The 21,745-nt window shown below is 42.6% G+C and overlaps 1 protein-coding gene across 1 annotated transcript in view; it reads right to left on the minus strand.

Annotated features, from left to right (window-relative positions):
* CPS1 (carbamoyl-phosphate synthase 1) overlaps positions 1-21,745 on the minus strand; it is a gene marked incomplete at both ends in the record, with an annotated part of 90,468 nt that overhangs the window by 59,101 nt on the left and 9,622 nt on the right. Inside the window, 11 exons of the mRNA XM_080346912.1 lie at positions 2,574-2,669; positions 3,361-3,459; positions 5,410-5,487; positions 7,918-8,059; positions 8,464-8,570; positions 9,278-9,406; positions 10,532-10,621; positions 14,969-15,061; positions 17,459-17,515; positions 18,141-18,230; positions 19,282-19,426. Of these exons, the coding sequence (XP_080203038.1) occupies positions 2,574-2,669; positions 3,361-3,459; positions 5,410-5,487; positions 7,918-8,059; positions 8,464-8,570; positions 9,278-9,406; positions 10,532-10,621; positions 14,969-15,061; positions 17,459-17,515; positions 18,141-18,230; positions 19,282-19,426 (1,126 nt within the window). The remainder of the gene's footprint in view (positions 1-2,573; positions 2,670-3,360; positions 3,460-5,409; positions 5,488-7,917; positions 8,060-8,463; positions 8,571-9,277; positions 9,407-10,531; positions 10,622-14,968; positions 15,062-17,458; positions 17,516-18,140; positions 18,231-19,281; positions 19,427-21,745) is intronic.

Consider the following 21,745-nt stretch of genomic DNA (forward strand, 5'->3'; position numbering starts at 1 on the left):
TTATTTACAATTTGTGATTGATTGACTCTTTGGTTTGGGGGAACAAGTATATAACTCACCTGGAGCAATGGAATTCTCACTCACTTCAGGTATTGGATAACATTTCTTCTCCTTCCTTTGATAACTTAAAATACTGCCTTAAGACTGGCTGTAAATTTCTGCTGACCTTTTTTCCCCCCCCATCGAAAGTTGGATTTTTTTTCACTGAAGTACACTTTCCTTGAAAATGTGTGGAACAGGTAAGGGAAAGGAGAGAGAAAATCCTCAGGGAAAATATTTCAGGTTTAGATAAATGACCCCAAACTGGGTAGTTTTCATGGTGGTGTTGAGGAAAAGGGCACATCTCTGACCAAAACATTCTCCTCTACTAAATATATTCACAGCTATAATTCTCTTGCAATGAATGGGGGAGAGAGAGGTGTATTGCTTTCTAAGAAGCTGGAGTATCTGTACATCTCAGCCCTTTCTTTTCACCTTATCTGGGGGCCACGTGTCTTAAGGACCAGATTGCAGTGATGAGGAAGACAGTTAATGAATTAATGCTCACTGTGCTGAGAGACACATTTTATTAATATCACATCCTCTGGTTCAGTTGTTCAGGATGCTGGATTTTAATCCACTTGCTGTTTGCCCTTGCAACCCTTTCCTTCAATTTCTGCCTTTTAAATTTTGTTATAAGTACACAGCACTTTGCACAATGGCCACCCATCCTAATTGGAGGCATTTGTTACAACTTAATTAAAAAAGAGAATTAATAATACTACTTGAGGGCTCCATTCCTCTTTTTGTGTAATATCTACCTGTATTTAGACCAGTTGGGAGACTCCCCACAGCAAGTAATCCAGAAGGTTCTTCAGGTGACTAAAAGCCAGTCCCTGTTGCTCACAGAGGCTTCCAGGCCTTGTTCTTCAGAGGATGTTCCTGCCTTTGATGAACATCCTTGCAAATACAAATTCACTGTCTGGGGAAGTTCCAGCTCCACAGTATTTTGCTCTTTAAAAGAGGCACCCATTTAACTGTATAGAACTGAATTTGAGCAACGTCACCTTCTTATAATGAATCAGCATTCAACAGGAAGAACAGCAGTACACAGCAGAATGAATCAATCATCCAGCAGTGAGAATCAATGTTGATTATTTATAACAAAAAAAAAATAAAATGAAGAAGTCTAAGGGGAAAGAAATCTCTCTTGTCTCCTGTTAATTATCCCCGTTCTCTCCCACCCAAGCCCTGCAGCTTTCTCCTGGCAGCCACTGACCAAGCGCCTTCTCTCACATGGAGCTGTAAATCACTGTGCCAGAGGCAAGGTCAGGCAGCGCGAGCACTGCAGATCAGAGAAGGGGGCTGGTGGCCATGGGAAGGGAAAGGGCACTGCGGGAGGTCAAGCTAGGAAGATTTATCATTAAAAAAAAAAACAACACACACTTTCTTCCACAAACTGGAGCTGAGTTTGAAGGATGAAAGATTAAAAAATGGAGAGAGATGCCTCCTTTCCAACTCAGGTCATTATTTGCACACACCAACTCGGGGATCCTCCACTCCTAACTTGTTTTCTTGATGACTTGGCCAGCTTGAACTAATAGCCAGCAACAGCAATACAGGACACAACCAAATCATACACAACACAAGATGTGTTCTAACACTGGTGCCAACCCACAGCGATCCCAGATTATATTTCAGATTACTGTAATTGATTTTTTCCTCCCTTGATTCTGGGGTCAGCATGGAAATAGAACGGCCCTGGTGTCAAAACAGCCTCAGAGCCACTCACCATCACCTCATCTGAAGGCAGGTGCTGCATCTGCTCTGAATCCATCAGACCCTAAAACCTACTATGTGAGTGTACTATGCAGGATGCTTCAGCACAAGCATAGTTTAAATGCATGCACTTCTCAGGCATGTATAGAAGTACACATGGATTTTTCTTTGCTTCAGAATAATACAGCTCTCCAATCTTCTAAAAATGAACATCAGAAATGAGGTAATACATTTTCTAGACAAAATTCATCCAGAGGAATGCCTTTTATTTCATCCCTTTCAAGATTACGAGTCTTTTCTGGAAACAAAACTTGGCATATATGAATTTCTAAAAGTTCATCCTATTTAAAATAAACACCATTCAGGAAAACCACCTGGATAACGCATTCAAAATCTTTTGCATAAGTCCTGACAGCAGCCAACCATTTAGCTGTTATTATTTGTCTACCTTGCAGTGTGTTGGCATATCACAAAAGTTTCAGTAATCAGCTCAGGTGTAACTGACCATACTCCTCCTCTTCATTTCTATTGAATTCGACAAGCCTGGAGTGACCAGTCACACATCACAAATAACAAACTGCTTGAAGACTGCAATGGAAACCTTGAGAATGTCTCTCTTTGCAAGATAAGTTGGAGTGGTTAACTCGCATCACTCAACCAACAAATTCCCAAATAAAAAATGCCTACATTTCTCTATAGTCGTTTATTCTCACCAGCTTCCCTGCCTCAGTGATACCATAGCTGGATGATCATAGTTAGCTGTGAGAAGAGAAAGTAAATTACATGACATTAGTATTCACAGAGTATTCGCTCACCTTCAGGGCTTTCACAGCCTGGGATCCAGAGTAATCAAATTCCCCTGCCTGACCAATCGACAGACCCCCAGATCCTAGAATAAGAACTTTGGAAACCTAAAAGTGTCAAACAGAATAAAAAAAAATCAGTCCCATGGGAGTGGGTGTTGAAATAACAGAGACTGTGCAGCACTGAACAGCCTTAAATTACAAAGCCTAAGTTCTAAAAAGAGAAGTCACCTCCAAAACCACAGCAGTTCTACTTCTAAGAATATTTCTACTGGACTTCTCACATATATCTCTGGTTAGAGAAGCATGTGACTGATGCATAGGGTATACAATAAATGTGTTAATTGTATCACGTGCTTATAGACGACTATGCCTCACTTCGGCTGCCAAAGTCCAGCTGCCTTCTAAGATAGCAAAACTGTAAGAAATTCAGCTCACACCGGGAATTTCAGATTTATTTGCTAAGCAACAGAGCATCAATATTATGCTGCTAGCACAAAATCTCACAGACAGAGTATCCCAGGGCACCTCATATACTGCTATGAGAGCAGCTTCCTTGAGAGAGTTACGAAGAAAAAAATACATGAAACATCAGATCTTAAAACTTTCTCAAAGAAAAGGGAGTTCACAGCACAAGAGATGCTTGATGACTGTGAGACAGACAGCTGACAGGCCTTTTGCAAGGGAAGCCTCCTCTGACTTCCATGGTCAGCTTTCTGTGCCGTTCTGTACCACGGGTTCAGCAGGAATTCTGTAGCTCCCAGCCTCACTGACAGGCGTGAACAACAAGTACACTGACCTCCACTCTGGAACCCATCGCTCCAGTCTTCGGCAGGACCGAGGAAATAGTAGTGCCTTTCCCTCTCTTAACCAGTGAAATAAATGAATCAAACAGGAACTAGGAAAAATAAACACATGTATTTAATCCTCAAAGTGGAATTAAACAAATACCAAGCAAAGAAAGAGAAAAAACAGGCTCAAGCTATCAACTCTGCTGCCTTCAGAAGGCAGATTTACACCATCAGAAAAGAGGGGATCATTATTTGGAATTTTTTTAACAACTTTGACATATCTGACAAAGCTGCATTCGAGAAAGTGAGGTCATATCAGGAAAAAAACACACATCAATCATGTCTCTGTGCTCGGCTTGCATGTGGCTGGCAGAGTAATGAATGAGCATGCATTAAAAGCTAAAACACAGCAGACCATACACTTAACTAGCTGAAGGGAACCATCTGGAATGGAGCCTGCTACAAAGCTGTGATCTGAATAGGTAAATCTAAAGATTGGTTGTGCTAAATCAGTATTGTTATAGAATCATTTCAGTTGGAAGAGACCCTCAGGACCATTGAGTCCAACCATGACCTAACCTAACTCTAGGACTAAACCATGTCCCTAAGAACCTTGTCTAAATGCCTTTTAAACACCACCAGGGACAGTGACTCCACCACTGCCCTGGGCAGCCTGTTCCAATGCTTTACAACCCTCTTCAGGAATAATTTTTTCCTAATATCCAATCTAAACCTCCCCTGGCACAACCTGACGCTGTTTCCTCTTGTCCTATCACTTGCTACTTTGGAGAAGAGACCAACCCCCTCCATGCTACAACCTCCTTTCAGGTAGTTGTAGACAGCGATAAGGTCTCCTCTTAGTTGTAGACAGAGATAAGGTCTCCTCTCAGCCTCCTCTTCTCCAGGCTGAACACCCCAGCTCCCTCAACCACTCCTCATAAGACTTGTGCTCCAGACCCCTCACCAGCTTATTGTCCTCCCAGAGGGGATTCCAGATTAGCCGTGAGAAAAGTTTTCTGCAGGCAGGAGCAGGAGCACCACCACAGGCATGCAGAGAGCTGCAGACAGGGGGACAGGCTCCCCACTGACCCCACACTTGTGGAGCTTCTGGCCACATGGCCCGTGAAGCTGGCTGCTGGGCATCACCTTTGGAGGAGCATGGATGGGTCCTGCAAGCCCAGTGAGATAGGCGCCCTGCTAGCTAACCCAGCACAGCAGTGGGAGTGCACAGAATCAGGAAAGACACAACTGAGAGTTGTTTGCAGTTTTCTGAGATTCACCAGTCAATCACATTGCTAGGAAACCTCTTGATATCAAGAGATTTACTTGCAGGTTTAATCAACATCATCAAATTAAGATTAAAATAAGCACTTCTATGTATTCTTGCTCTCTCAAGAAATGCTAAATAGTTTATTTATGTTCAGATATGTCTCCTCTGCCTTCCACATCCCCTGTTGCTGCTTAGTCATACCCTGTGACTGCGCAGCCAGTTGTTATAGAATTTGCACGAAGTCACAGATGGGGACTTAAAATTTCATTTCACTTAGGAGAACCAGAGTGAAGAAGTGTGAATCCATTTACATAACTCTACGGTAATTATAACATTTGAAAATGGAACTAAAATGTATTAGAAAGTTAATGATTTTATTACAAAGCATCTGGCTAGTATTTTTTTTCTGTTAAGATAAAATCCTTTTCCTTTTGTAATCACCCCAGGTACAAGAGGTTTGAGCCTCATCCTGCAAAAGCTTAAGCACTTCAGTAACTTCCAACACACAAATAATCCCACCAGGACTCAAAGTGTACACATCATATGAATGGAATCATTGATCCAAAGCATGCAGAAGTCAATAGACGCCTTGCTGTTGATTGTAATTAGCTGCAGATCAAGCTAAGCAGACACAAGCCTATGCATGACTAAGCTCTCTAGGATCCCAGCATTTCCAAAACCAAGACTTAAGACCATTACCAAACTGAAGACTTGTCACCATACCTAACACATATCTGCACTCCCTAGGCCATCTGAAAGCAAGCCCAGATCAACTCTCATACAATACCTCTGTGTCTCTTGGCCCAGGATTTGCATCTGGGTAGAACTGTGCTGTGAAAATTGGTCTGGTCTCATGCATAATTCCCTGCAAGAATAAAAACAATCATCTCAGACACCTCCTTGCAAGCAGGCAAGAGAACAGAAAGCCACACCTTACCCCTGTAAGCACTGAAGGCCAAAAGACTGAGGGGTTTCTAGAGGCTGCCAAATTTACACCCATTTTGTTCCCAGTCTTCAAACAGTGTCTCATCTGCAGAGTCATTGAGCCTCTTGCTCTTCTGCTAAGATTTCAACGCCTGTATAACCCAGCAAGAAGCATAGTGGAGACATGACTTTCACTACAATAGCAAATGCTACCAAGTTGCAAGCACTTAACAGAGCAGATGGGCTGGTCTCCCTCCAGAGGTAATCCTGAACCAGGCAGAGAAGAAAAACACATACTGCAAGAAAAGATCACCTTGGACAAGGCTGTTATAGAATGAATGGTTTTAGCATCCCGATCTGGTTGGTCCTGTTACAGGAGAGAAAGGTTTAGGTCACGCTCTTTACTTCCATATCTCACTTTAAATAGTGACCACAGGGCCTTGCACATGGTCTCTGCTCTGGGCTGTTGTCAGGCCCATGGTGACATGGAACCTCTGCTCTGGCCAAACAATAGCTATGAAGGATCTAAACTGACATTGGAGACAGTGCTTGTAGTTTCAGTTGGAAACAGGAAAAACAGACACCTCATTTCCATGGACAGATAGCACCAAGCAGTGTGGTCCACTGGGAACCTACCCTATAGCTGCCGTTGCTTACAGCCCGATTCCAGATGGAAGTAGAGCAGTCCCTCAAGAGGGAACTCAGAAAATAATAGTTGATACAACGTGTGTCCCTTAAGAATGGACAAAAGAGTGCCATGAGCTCCTATAGAGCAACACTGCCATCCAGAGTGGCAGGGTGGGATGCTGGGATAGAACAAGGATGAAAGATGAGCTACTGACCACAGCTGATCCATTATGGTATGAGTTTCTGCCCTCAGAGTGAATAATGCCATCACTCTTTTACTTCTAGTTGTGTGTAAATATCTTTTAAAAACATTCAGTCCATGGCTTGTCAGTATTTTGAAAGCTGCCCAGCTGTGATGGGTCAGGTCAGTCAGAAAAAATGGGTTTTTTGATTTTTCAAACAGAAGAATGCAACAGACTGCACATAAGAGCCCATCCAATTCTTTTTCTGTTTGTGCATCCTACACTAAACAAACATCACTCCTTGTCCCTGTCTGTCTATGAAGGTTTAGGAGACTGATGCTGCTTTGGGCTCACAGAAATGGTCCTTCAGCTCACATGAAAGAATGTCATGCTTCTAGATCCAGAAGATTCATGTCCAACCTCGTCACCTGCTTTATGGAAAAGCACCATCACACTTGTCTCCAAACTTCAGCTAAAGCAAACATGAAAGGTCTGGGGATGAAAAGGTTTGGTTTGTCAACACAGCTAAAACAAACTCAATTCAAAAATCTGGCTGAACAGGTGCAATTTTTTTGTATTAATATCTTGTCTAGTAACATTTGTCCCTGTTTAGATATGCCTGTAAGGATAAAGAAAACAGCAACTGTCAAACAACAAACTTATTCTAAAATAATCAGCTGGAAATTACTGCTTCTCAATCCTGTGAAGTATAGCCACAATATGCCAGAACAGTGCTGTTTGATCTGCCAGACTTCGTATGGGCATTTATACAAAGAAGAGCGGCATAATCCTGGGGGGGAAATTGCTTTTGAAAAATACCTTTTCTGATAAACAACAAGACTTCACTGACTTGTACAACACCAGGCCTAATGGAGACTTAAAACGGGCAATAATAAAGCCTGAGATCTGTCTCAATGTCCGTCTGACCTTGTCAGAACTGAGCTATGGGATATTGTTTTCCTTCCTATGCTTTCTCCTGTTCAGCTGTGAACCTCCAGAGGCCAGGCATTTTTTATTTTTTCCTTTCCCCTGTATGGATGTCACTTGACACAACACCTCTGGCTTAGGTCCTGTAAGTTGTTCTCTAGAGGTAGCTACCTCTCTCTCATGACTTTAGTCCTTGGAATTCTATTTCTAATAACAGACCAAATTAGACTGCAATAATAGTCCTTTTCTGCACTGGGCCACACAGAACCAACGCAATAAAACAGCGACACAGGTTGGAACACCTGTGGCACAAGCCCTAAGACAACAGGAAGTGAGCAAGCACCACTAACAGCAGGGAAATCACAGTAGTTAATAAGGCAGCTATTCAGGCGAAACTGTATGGTCACTGGTGCAATCCTACACTTTGGGCTAGTATGGAGAACACTGGTAACGGTTCACCCTCTTTTGGGCTGTAAGGCAGGGTGTCAAGTAATGTAAACAGTCAAATCATCAAGTTTAGTCCTGATAAATAACTGTAATCTGACAGCAAGCTTCCAGGAGGTGAAATAAAGTGAGATGAAACCTTTGCTCACTAGAGACTGCTGTGTGCAGGTACCTGGAAAGCAAGAGCTCACCTCATTTGTTTGATCATTGGCATTCACAAAGAGAGGTTTCCAGCCAGGTGGCAGGGTAGAGCTGTCAATGGCATAACTGTGGTTCTGTGCGGTGATGACAGCCTGTCCATTCACTGCATTCAGGACAGGCTGGTTCTGCCCCCTGAAAGAGAAAAGATCAGAGAACAGGGGATGGAAGTGCTAGATGTGTTCAAATGCCACACTTAGGAAGAGCTGATAACTGTGGGGCTATACATAACAGTTCAACAGTAGCTGCTTAATATGGGTAACCAATCTCAAGATGATAAATCCTAGGAGAAACTTTGCTATCCTTCAGTTCAATGGCGATAACCTACATCATATACTTCCAAAACACCATCAAAAAAAGCAATGTATAACATGACTGTTTAAATTAAAGGCAAGGAGAATGGCTGGAATGCAAAAGTAACATTACTGCCACACTAGCTCCCATTAAGGCAGCTCACAAGCAAAGCACCGCTGCTCTGTGGCCTCTTGCAATGCTGAGCTGGTCTGTCTGGGCCCTGGGAAGCAGAAGAGCTGCCGCACCTGTTGGCCATCTGCATCTTGTAGGAAGTAGCTCCAGCTGCTATTCCAGTGATGAGATTCCCCATGCTAATTCCAAACAAGGGCTCTGGGCGATTGCTCTCCAGGACCTAAAATGAAAAGGTTTTCAGGAAATACTGGGGTGTCTCTGTTCAGCAATTCCAGCAACAAACCATGGTAGTTCCCTCACAGCAGCCACACAGACTTGGGAAAAAACTGAATGCAAGGGTAGCAACAACCTATAAAGGAAAGTTTCCTCCTGTGCTTCAGAGGGAGGTCTCAGAGCACAGCTGGATGTCTGGGTCTACTCAAGGGGAACAAGCAATGACACTCTGCACCACAGTCATTTAGTGTGAAACATTATTTCAAATGGGAGCTCTGTGAAAACACAGATGGTTTTTTTTTAATTATTAGTTGTATAAGTACTGGTCTGGAGATGGCCTCCAGTGGACCAAGATGCGGAATATACCAGGCAGCTGAAATGACTGAATAACATTAGGTCCGTAAAGGTTACCCTGTTTCCCTGAAAATAAGACAGTATCATATTAAATTTTACTCCAAAACTTATTACCTTTTTACATGCCTAGACACTATCTAAATTGACTTTTTTGATGAACTGTAACTAGAGCTTATTTTTGGAGTAGGGCTTGTATTTCAAGCATCCTCAAAAATCCTGAAAAATAATGCTAGGATTTATTTTCGGGGTAGGTCTTATTTTCAGGGAAACAGGGTAGTAAAACCAACTGTTTAGATTTCAGACACTTAAAAAAAAAGTCAAATAAACAAGAATAATCAGGCTATAACTATTACACTGTACCTTTCTGACATTCTGAATCACCTCCTGGGCCTTCATGGGATCCCCTGGGCCTCCAGAAATTACGAGCCCATCATATTCCATGCTGGTGAAATCATGGTTCCATGGAACCAAATGCACTTCTGCACCTCGCTAGGGGAAAGAAAGACAAAAAAAAAAGGAAGGGAACAAATGAATTTGTGTCAGGCGGTTGTTCCCAGAGGCTGAGTTTGAATTTCAGTCATTCCTTTTCCAGGGACAAAAATGAGGCTTCTCTCCATCTGCCCAGATTATTTTAACAAGACCTTAGTCTCTTTGAGCCACCTCAGTGTTTGTCAAGTTTGTCTGAAATGCACTAATGAGATCAAAACTTACCAATGGAACGCAAAATAAGTATGTTTGCACATCCACAAAATGTTCACTTTACATGGTGCATTCATGCTAACTGCTAAAGTAGGGCTTCACAGCCTCGTTCTGTGACATGCCAGAAATAGTTCTGCACATCAAAAACTGGACAAATTTCCAGATTAACTAAAAAAATCCCAACCAAAAACAAACAAACCAAAAAAAAACCACAAACAAAAAAACCCAAACAAACAAAAAAAACACACCAAACCACAGAAACAGGGAAGCCCTGCACATCTAGAGAATGAGAGGACACCTCATTCATACCTCTTGTGTGCCTAGAGAAGTAAGAACTGCTACACCACTGTGCTAACAACAGGAAAAGATTTTCACAGACTCATAGTATTCAAGAGTAACTCAGGCGGGAGGGACCTCAGGAGGTCATCTGGTTCAATCCCTGCTCAAAGTCAGGTAACTTCAACTTCAGGGCAGGTTGCTGAGGGCATTGGTCAGTTGAATTTTCAGTATCTCCAAGGATGAGCATTCCATAACTTCCCTGGGCCCATATCAGCCATTCACCACCTCACTGTGAAATTCTTTCCCCCATTTACTTATTTTTGACAAAGTTGGGTTGACCTTCTTCGTTTGTTCTTTAAAGAGACCGTGCCTTCTCTTTGTAAAGCTCACCTTCCAGGAATTCTCATGGCTGAGAGGCTGCTGCACAGGTCCTCTTCCTTAACACCACCTCAATACAGGTACCATGTGCAGAAAACACCACCCAGTCCATAAAAATAATCCTAAAAATTGTGCCTCATTTTAGGAGGGAAACTGCTGCTCAAATGGATATGTCCAGCTGGAAGGAAGGCCAGTTAATTCAGGGGAGACTTTTACCAAAGCAAAACAGGAGACAGAGGATATAAAGCACTGACCTACCTTTACCAGCAGGCGGATAACATTGTGCTTCAACCCACAGTCGACAGCTACCACTCTAATTGGGTTCCCTCTGCCATAAACCTTGACTTCCTATAAAAAGACAGACCATGCTGTAAATGACAGATTATTCCCCACCCCTAAGACACAGAGAGAAAGGAATAACTTTTCATCAACATGCAGCAAGTGGTACTTAACAATTAGTTTACATGGAAATTTCCAGAATTACTGCAGACATTAGTGCCTCCTTCATTTTTCTGTGAAAGTAGAAGTTATAATGTTCTTTTATATAGTGTTGATTACAGCAGTAACAACAATCCCTAAGAAATCACTTGTTTCCATAGTTAAGACAAGCGTTTTTCCTGTGTTTCAGCTCATTAGCAGTGAAGCAGCAAGCCAGCTCTCACAGATTATTACAGCCCAAGAGAAAAGACAGATAAACGGTAAGAGATTTTCAGCTGAAGTTATCCTGCTGATGCCAGTGGAGTGACGCTACTTCACACCAGTACCAGGCCCATCACATCAAACACCACCGTGACCCTCCAGTCACAATAAAACCAAAGCACAGCTGGAGATACCCTGTGACTGACCTCGAGCACATCACAGCAGCACAGGCCACTGAGTGTGACCTGTGTTCATATGGACCTGATATTTTTACATATTGGACAACACTCCTCCTCCTCTTCCAGCTGCTGTTCCTTAACCCATTCCACAAAGTCGATTGGCCCCAATTTGGGGCTGCTGACTTCCTGCTTTGTACACCCACTTACCTGTTAGCTGCAGCCAGCATGTAAGACAGTCACAGCAAACCACTGTATATGGGCCTTGATACTGCAACATGCAGACATACTGACAGACAGCTGCAGCACTGATCTAAGGGGTTTTGGTGTGGTGGGGTTTTGTTCGTTTGTGTTGTGGGTTTTTTTCAGACAGCTGCTTTCTGAAGCTTGCTGAATTATTTTGCTTGTTACATGACCGCAGTTAGCAGCAGGCTGGGATGTCATACATCAGTAAGTACATAAGGCAGCCTTCTTTCTTCTAAAAACTAACTCTGTGCTTACCTTCAGTTATGGTCAGCTTCTGAATGCTGATATTGCTAAGTGCATTTTATCCAAAGTGGCTTTTCTCTTGTGCAATACACCACTGAAAAAATGTTTTATGTTTGGTTGGTTGTTGGTTTTGGTTTTGGTTTTTGTTTTGGTTTGGGTTTGTTTTGTTTTGGGGGGAGTGGTGTTTGGTTGGTTGTGTTTTTCTGTTTGTTTAGGAGAAAAAAAATATATATAAAAACCACACCTGTATAACTCTCTCTACAATCAGCTTCCCTGGCGTTCATATTTCACAGCTCTGCCCCTATATGAAAAGATGCTAAAATCCATGCCCAATATGCCTGGTGCTAGGTGACAAACTGAGTCTTTTCATAGGGGGATTATGTCCAGCCAAGAAGGAAAAATATCCCCTCTACAGGGAACACAAGATTATTAGCAGAATATTACAATTCCTCCCTCTGTGTTATCATAACTCAGTTCTGGTTTTAACTTTTATTTTCTCAAAGATTAAGGTGAAGGGATTTTTAGGATGCAGGAGCACGTCCTGTGTGAGGACACCTCCGATCATCATCAGGAGCAACTTACTGCCATGTCAGAAGTGAGGATGGAAGAAGTGGGTGCAAGGAGCCACTTCGCTTCACCGCAAGGTTTCAAGTGGCAACACAAGGACCACTGATGGCCCCCAATCCACCTTTGAGGACATGACTCAGCACAGAGCCGGGAGTGTTACCAAAGCTGTTGCAACGCCTGCTGTGTAATGCTGAAAGGAGATTTTTGTATTGGAATTTATCTTGCAGTTCAAGCTACATAATCAGATGGCAAAGTACCCCACGATCCCCTTTTGGGAACAAGTAGAATGGAAATCATATTGAAACTGAGCCTTGTTAGATCACTCAAGGTTTCTGATACAAAGCTGTGGTTGACGTCAGATATGACAGTATCTTCACAGTCACCAACATACAAGTGGATTCTACATCCACAGTCCATAGTGGAACTTCAGCACTGCACAGGGACTGCATGGGTCTTCTACCCGCTGTCCTTCAGGCTTCTGGGAAGTGGGTTTCAAAAATCTCAGTAACATTAAGGTGCTCAGTTGTCACAGAAACTAATTTAGTGTGATGTGCCACAGTGCCTTAAAAAAACCTCACCCTCCTTTTTAAAGCCCCTTTTGGAAAGTCCATAATTTGTCACAACATCCATACTTAAGCTGCAAAACATTATGAACCAAGCAATGATGTCCCTCAAAGGTTCTCTTTGGTTGTTCTAATGGCCAGAGCGAGTTGTAGGACAAAACTGCTTTAAGGTGCTTTAATTACCTCACACTCAAAAGCCTTCCCTGTTCAATTAATTAGTCTATGGTTTGTTGCAACATTTCCTTCAGCAGCAAGACTGATTTTAGGTGTTGCTGCCTTCACAACCCTCCTTCCACTTCTCACACTTCTAATTCCTCTGTATGGCAGAGCACTGACCCTTGCATCTGGACGAGATCATGTCTAGACAGAAACCAGACTGAGAACTGATCAGAGAGCTGTTAAAACACATTCCTTCCAAAGCCAGAGGATTTCCCTCATCTGTTCATTGCACACTCTACAAAAACTGTCCCAGTCTGAAAGGAGGATGTGGGAAGGCTGCAAGCCAGCAGTCAGGGAAAGCAACAGTGCTGAGAACAAAAAGAGTGTGTGGGTAGAAGTAGCCTTTTAGCTTCACATGCTTAAATAATTCTCATCTGCTTTGGAACACTGATCATCACATGCACCAAAATACATCTCTGACAGAAGTTCCTGCAAAATACTGGCAGTTTGCTACACTCCCTGCCCTGTACAGACAACATTAGCAAATAGATTCTATAACCCTAGCACCTAAAGAACTCAGGCAAAAAAAAAAATAAAAATAATAAAAAAATCAATCACTCCTCATGTACAATTGATAAGCAGATTCCTGATCTTACTGTATCTTGATTTACATGAAAATAGCTGTTTGGCAACAGAAAGATTATCATGTCAAATAATTACCAACATTGAACAGCTTACTTCATTTGCAGAGTTATTTGTGATGTTGCTTTTTAAGCCTATAAAATGAAGTTACAAACATAATGAGAACACCAAAGCTCCTTAATCTCATTATATCTCCCTTTTAGAAGCTATTTGCAGCATCTTTGCAGTAATTCTCTCTTAGTAATTACACAGTTTAACATCAGCAGCCTTACCTATTTCTGAGTTACTGCTCAAAATGGCTCCACCTGCATCTTTCAATCATAGATCACAACCTCAATAAGCAATTGCCATCCTTCTGTGTAGCAACAAGGCCCTGACTGAAAACACAGTGGAGGCATTGGCAGGAGTTGGTGAGATCCCCAGAGGTGGGATTTGCCAGGTGGCTGATGTATTCCAGTGGCATCTCAGGTGACCAATTACCACTCTAAGTCCAAGCCTGGATGGAAACTGTGCTCCAGATTCCCACTTGCTCACCAGCCAGTTTGTTCAGGACTGTTTTGCACTCATGCCACCAACACACAAGCTTGTGTGCAGAACAGTACACAAGCAACTATTTGCAGCACTCTTCAAGAGCCTCACTGGTCTTGAAGGAGCTGCAAACACCAGAGTAAGCACGGGATTTGTAAAAGGGATTAAACACCCAGTTCTCACTTCAGTCAATGGAATTAATCATCCAAGGCACTCTTTATCTCACAATTACATCCCCACAACTTAAGACTTTAGTTCTTGCACTGGAACAAGAATAGTAATTTTTAGTATGGGCCTGGTTTACTACAACCTCATGATGTGTAATGTTTGTTCAACCATAAGCTGAGAAAAAGTCTGCATGCTCCGCTAACAGAGTACAAACTTAACTGGTGTTCTACACATATGTGTAGACAAAGCAGCTAATGCCAGTAATAAGAGATCCAGTGGATTCCTAACTTGGTCTCTTTAAGAAATCTAGGAATATCTCCTGGAATCACATCAATAAAACTATGCCTGAACACAGATCAGCAAATGTTATTGCGAGCCTTCCTGAAATGTATTTAAAGAGAGCAACCATTATTTTTATTAATTTTTCTTATGTTTGAAAATGTCCACCACATACTAGGTCTAACTGTATCCCCAATACTTCTCAGTCCTGTCTTTGTAACACACAATCCTCCCATCAGAGTACTGTTCAGAATACATCCAGCTCAACACAGCTCATTTTACATCTTCAACACTGCACCTAAGAAGTCATGGGGATTCTATGAGGATGATGTTGACATGACAGTCCTTTAAAGATCTGGAAAAGTATATGGTTTGGAAAAGGTCCCCAGATTGTTTGTTTAGAAAGACTGGATGATCCCGAGAGCAAATGGGGAGCAGTTACTAACTGGAGTGTACAGCCCTGGCACTACACAAGAACTTCTCACCTTTGTTGAAACTTCTGCAATTAAGTTTTGCTTATTTGGGTCCACAAACTCCATGGGTTGACCTTCAAATTCGATCTTCCCAAGTACCGTGCCCTGTGGAAATACACCAGTAAACAACAAAGCATGAGCAAAGGAGAAGCTGTGAATACTGGGACAAGGTGCTGACAGGCACAGCAACTAGAACAGCTGTTTAGAGATAGTTTCTTGGCAGCTTATAGCCATTACTAGCATCTTCAGAAGTTTATGAGCCTACCTTGGTATCAAAGAATCTGTTTAAAATCCTCCATTCAGGGGAAAGACATTGTCAGCAGAAAAATTTGTTAATAGGCAGTTCAGCAAGCTGTCTAGTGCCAGTAAAATGGGTTGCCTTCGAAGAGGATCAGCATTCAGATCCCCAAATAACTGTTGTGTAGATCTGGGAGTAATCCACAAAACATTTTGAAAGTTTTTGGTATTGGAAACCCACTGTGAGGTCTTCAGCCACCTCTTGTGGATATCCACAAAGCAGCAGACCTGGGGTAAGTCGAAGTTATGCAGGAGGCAAGTCAGCACAGCTGTTTTCTGAATAAGCTGTTAAGAGAAAAAATCACCTCCAGCAAACTCTACTTTTTATTGTTGTTACCACTTCACAGAAGCTACAACACTCTTGCTCTGCCAGCAGCATATCCTTCTCCACCTTCTGCTCATTAAAGTTCCCAATGGAAAAAGGAATCCCTATTTTGGCTTTGCCCCACTCCTGGAATAAGTGGAATTAACCAGCATGGGGACAGAACTTTTCAAGGATGGAAGGGAAAGTAAAATAGAAGTAAATGTTTCATTGTAACTTTTAACATATAACACTTTCATGATAAATCATGTTAAACTCAGCTCGCCCTGTGCATATCAGGCCAGCACGCGCACCAGGATCGCTCATAGGGTTTAGCAATATTTCCAAGAAATACTTCCATGGCTGACCATACCTGAAGTATGCTTGCCATTTTCCTAGGGCAGGGAAGAGCCAGAATATTGCATTGCCATGAACACTACTAAGGGTAAGTTTTAAAAGACAGAGTTTTGCTCTTAACAGCAGTTGACATTCTGTCTCATCTTGAGTAGCACCTTACACCAAAAGCTGCTCCAGACTGCTTTGCATGGAGCGGAGCTGAAAAGGTCAGCATCATCTTAACCAAGTCAGGTTCTTGGGAACCAAGGCAAGTGCCGAGTGTCATCATGCAGTCAGTCCCATAAATGCTGATGACAATGCCCTAAAGTTATCGGTCTCAAACAGGAACCCTGTGTCTTACCTTGCTCCCAGATTATTCAGCTAAATGGTGCCCCACATTTACCTTTAGAGTCCCATTTAAGTCACTGCTCATTTCTGCATTTATCATAGTGAATCCCTGTTCTCAGCCCCAATTTATAAACATGGAGTGAAACATTTAGCTGTTTTTTTCAACCTGAGAAGACTGGGGGAAAGGGCTACACTATGCACCATTTTAAAAGCCATAATCCAATACCACTCAGAGTCCTGGTACAATGGACATTACTACCATACACTGGTGAGTTACAGGATAAACATTGAAAGAGTATTTACTTTGGATGAAAGGAACACAGATCCATTCAACAGTATGTCTCAAGAAAGCAGAAAATGTATTGCCATTTTCTATTGTATTAAACTGCACTTGTCTGCTGTCTACCAAAGCAGGACAACACCCTATTTTCCAACAAGAATTCATTTCTATAAATATTCTTCCATTCAAGCTGGGTCTTCATATTTTGCTCTGTGGAATGAAAGGGGGTGTGGGCTTGGCCTGCAGACTGCAAAATGGTCACCTGAAGAACAGCTTAAAATAATCCATTACAAAAGAAGAGCCTCCAAGGCACATTTACATTCAGACTGGCTTTGATCACTGCTTTAGCCAGTGTGAAATGTACCTTAACATTAACCAGCATTTGGTAACATAATCCTGCTCATGTCCTTCAATTGTCAGCTCTGGGAAAACAGAGAAAAGTAATGACTATTAAAAATAAAACCAGGCTTCAGCCAAAGTAAAACAGCTTGAGTTAAAAATCCATCTTAGGTTATTGTAGGCATTTCTTTACCTGTAAAGAGCAGAAGAATTTCCACTGATCAAAGGTGGTGCTGTCTGAATGAATACCCACAATGTCTCTCAGTTGTTGCTCTCTGACTGCAACATGTAGTTGACACTACTACCTATTTTGTCTGACACAGCTACCTGAGGCCTTTCACTTACATCAGCTTGTGCTGGTTCACTAATGTAGAAGAGGAAACGCAAAGCAGCGCTAAGGAAAGGGGGCTCCCTGGGATCAGAGCATTGCCTCAGCTGTACAGAAGACAGAGAGCCTTTGGAAGAACACGGGGACCGGAGCAGCATCCAAGGTCAAGGCAGCCCAGCAGTAGCATTGCTACCACAGGTTTGCTGCACTGTTAGAGAAAGGGCCCAGAAAGAGCAAAGTTAATGCAGCTGGATCAAGGGAAGCAGATCATACCTTGTCACGAATTAATTTGGACAGCATTCTAGTATCAAGCCCATATAGTGCAGGCACCTGAAGAAAACACAAGAGAATGGTAAGTTAGAGAACAAACAGTTAAGACAGAAGAAGAGAGCAGCCAGATCACTCTGCTGAGAAGAACAAGTCCTTGTATAAGGAGTTCTTGCTCTCAGCTATCCTATTACCAAGGCTTCCTCATTTCTAGTTCTTCATTTCTCCTCCCTGTTCGCAATCATAAATAACTTAGCTCTTCAAATCTAATTTCTGCATTAAGAAGCACAAGATAAAAAGCTCATGGGGCAAATATCTGTCTAATTTCTGAGCCCCATCTTGCCTTACTTATAAGCACCTAACTCTCCTAGCTGTCACAAGTGAACAACAGTCTACTGACAACACCCTTGACTCCCAGGGCTTCAGGTCAGTGGGGTTCTGGCAGCCAACATCTCTTGAGGTTACAACCGCGGCAACCACTAGGAGCAGCACTATAGAAACATTTGTCAAGAGTATAGAATATAATGTGCATTGTTTTTATGGAGAACCTAATATCCCCCTTTATTTAACACTCCCTCTAGACAGATCTTGGAAATATCACTGCACCCTGAAAAGGAGAAGTGAATGCAGAGAACTAAAGAACACCCTTGTTCCCATACATACAGCTCTGTTCCTCTAGATTGCTCACCTGTTCTTCCTGCAACCACTCTCCCAGGCTCCTCACAGCCTGCCAGTGGCTGTACTCATTGCTGTAATCCAGCACCAGCAAACCCGAAACCTGCAGAGAGAAGAAATGTCATTTTGCACTGAAGGATCACTCTGTACTTGCCCTGTACCTTCTGAGTTTTCACTGTTTATCCACTGTAAACCATATAATGGACAGGACTTGAGGCGAGCAGACGTGGTGTGGCTGCTCTTATATGACAAAAGGGCAGCAAACCTGGGCCTTCACAGGGGGAGCGTAGAGGTACCTGGCAAAGGGGTAAAGGCTTCGGTGCCCTGTCATGAATATACCTGGACCATTTTATTTAGGAAATTCATAGAATAGCGTGGCTTCCACATTACCAAAGCTGCAAATTGCATCAAACTGGGAAAAAACTTCTTGTTAGAAATAAAATGGAAATTTAAGATTAGACAAAATGTTTTATTTTGATTCATTTTTTTTGTTCAAGAAAGCTTTTCAGTTGTAAGTGGCATTTCATCTCAAAAGTCAACTCCATTTTCCAGTGGAATTAGATAACTTATAAAGGAGTCATTTCAGCTGAGGACAGATAAAGCATTTCACTGGTTCTGCAATCACATGGTTTTGTTTCATTTTTCAGTACTGACAGCATTGCACAGGCACAGCCCTGCTCCAGCCAATATCCCCCGTCACCACAGTATAAATACTGGTTCCTGCACTGGTACATACAGCCTTCTCCACACAACTGTACAGGCATATAGAGAGAAGTCTCAGCACACAGAAACTTCTCATTCTCACTGGCATTTGATCTCTCTGTGGCAACTAGTTCTGGGCAAAACCAGATAAATATGAGGCAGAAGGGAATGTGGAAAAGAAAGCCATCCAGGACAGCAGTTCACAAAAACTGTAGCATGTCTGTCACTGATGGGAAACATACCACTTTCAGACAGCATGTAGGCTGTCACAGAGAGCAAGATGGATTATCTCTTGACACCATTCCTCCAAAGGACAATACTCAGAAGAAGAAAGGCTGAGTATCATTGATTCCTTCTAACTTGTGTAAAGGTGACAGTAAACTCTTGCACAGACACACACACACACTCAGGCTTTTCACACCACCCTTTGATCAGCTCCGTCTCACAGTTACCTTGATCCCATCAGACTCCAGAAACCTCCTGAGGCCCATTTCATCCAAAGCAGCTGTGTCAGGCACTCCACCATTCCCAACTATGGAGTTAGCCAGTGCAAGAATCTGTCCTTTGTAGCTGGGATCTGTCAAGGCTTCAGTATATCTAGATGAAGAAGCAATAGAAGAAAAGTACATTGGTCTGGAGTTGAAAGGAAAATGAAAGAGCCAGTGAAAATAAGACAGGTCTGAATTCCCGTATGACAAAAAGACAGAAATGGTATTAATGTGAAAGCATTCTCAGTATAAAAGCAAATACATCTGTGAATCTACCCTGACTTTGCCACCTGTGGTTAAACATTTGACACCGAGAACCAGCAAAGACTTTGGCTTCTTGTATTTCGTTTAAGCAAAGCGCAGGAGCTATTAACAAATTCAGAGTCCTTGTGATTTAACATAAACGATCACACAAAGTGCAGTGCGATCACAGAACTGCAGTAATTGCACAGCATATCACTTGCTCCATAGATAACAGCTGGGGCTTGGTCACCCTATGTGGGCAGTGCTTTGTTATTGCCACCTCCTTCCCCCTCATGCACTGTAAGAATGTGCCCCTCTCAGAAAGCTCGAACTGAAAAGCTGTCAGAAAACAGAGCTGTTTGCCCAGACTCAGTCTCTTCCCAGTCTGGAGCTTGCAGGTCTTGAGATGTTCAGGGCTGTAACTGCTCTTTCTGTGGGGGAGCAGGTAGACAAACCCATGCCTGTCTTTTTTGTCTGGGGATCAAGGAAGCAGCTGTGAATCATCCTTGTGATTCCTCACCGCTGCTCTGAGTTCTTCTCTCCCACCTGCTCTGTCAACAAACCCTACCATGGTACCACTTCAGCAGCTTCTCCCAGCTCTCCTCTTCTAGGCCATCTTCAAGTTCCCAGCCATAGGACACCACACATTTCACCTGACAAGACTCCTAAGTGCTTGCAGGTTGGCTTGTGTATCTCTGAAGAAGGCAACGCTTTGGGATCCAGCAGTCCACCCTAGTCACAAGGCCCCAAAGCACATCTTTATATCTTTAGCCCATGCAGAAGTCCCAGGAACAGCAACTTTGTTCAAGCACCTGCCTGAACACAGCAAGGTGTTCTGCCTTCTCAGCAGGGAGAGATCTAAAAACGTAGTGGGAACATTCTTCTGCAGTTGAGGATCAAGTCTAGAATTTTGCGAAATATCAGCCTGGATCCAGTAGATTTAGTCTCACTTTCAACCCCAAAGAGGGGGAGATAGGGTAAACACCATCTATGTGCCCATGCTCCTGTTCTTCAGCTTCAAATTAAAAAGCATTCCTTCACTTTCTCCCATATACTATAGCATACTGTTGCAGCAATCCATTTAACACTTGCTCTCTTTCAACCCAAAAGCAGCTGTAATTTAGCAACAGATGAAGTTATCCACACATATTTAGCCAAATGCATAAAGACACTTCAGGATGAAGCTGCCCTATACAAAATAAAATATATTATTGTCATCATTGTTTAAACAATACATAATTGGCAACTCCAGCCATCTACCAGATATCAGCAATTCACAAGAGACATTTTTATGGAACATCAGACTTATTGCCAGAAGATTAATTGTCAAACACTGGGAAACTCTTCACAAAATCCAGAATGGTTGCAGGCAGATACAGACAACGCAGCACACCAGCCAAGTCTGAGAAATGACATGTCGAATGAACAATGGACATGAAATATTTTCAGGTAAGCCTCTCCTGCTGTTTGAATCTATACTTCCTGCTGCAGGTAAACAACCACACAAAGCGCAACGTGACCGAAGAACCGTAGTAACTGCATGGCACGTGCACATTTGGCATTGCTCTCCCCTTCCAAGTCAGTTGGTTATGCTTCCAAAAGACTCTTCATTAATTACAAAGCTAACGTAACTAACATTTGCATGTTATTTGTAATCAGCAAAGAAGGGCAGAGAGGCATTGGGTTTGGCTGGGGTATGAAGGCACAGCTCTGCACTGAGACACAGTGCCCTTTAAGCAGACACGATGCCTTGTGCAGCACTGAGGAGCAGATGGGAGCACGAGCCCCAAAAATGCTGTGAGGTCCAACCCGTGCTGTGCCTGCCCAAAGGCCTGTCTGACTTCAGTGGATTCCGTCAGTCAGTTCTCTCACTAGAATATCACGGGAAACACACCCAGACTTATTGGAGGCAAAGGCATTTACTGAGCTGTTTCAAACATGGTAACATTTTATGGGTTGTAATTCTTCCTTAATTGGAAATCTCCTCTCTTCCTTTTTGTTTCCTGTACCAAACAGATGGCTGCAACACCAGGATTTTTCATCCTCATGCTTTTCTAATGAAAATTTGACATTCCACCTCCAAAATAGTGCTCTGTGCCCTCTATTCTAGACTAACATGACAATGTTTCAGCCAGCTTTAGCTACTTCAAGCCTGAAAGCTGTATGTAAATAAAGTGCATTGCCT

Source organism: Nesoenas mayeri (assembly GCF_963082525.1).
Source record: "Nesoenas mayeri genome assembly, chromosome: 6".
NCBI classification, from domain to species: Eukaryota; Metazoa; Chordata; class Aves; order Columbiformes; family Columbidae; genus Nesoenas; species Nesoenas mayeri.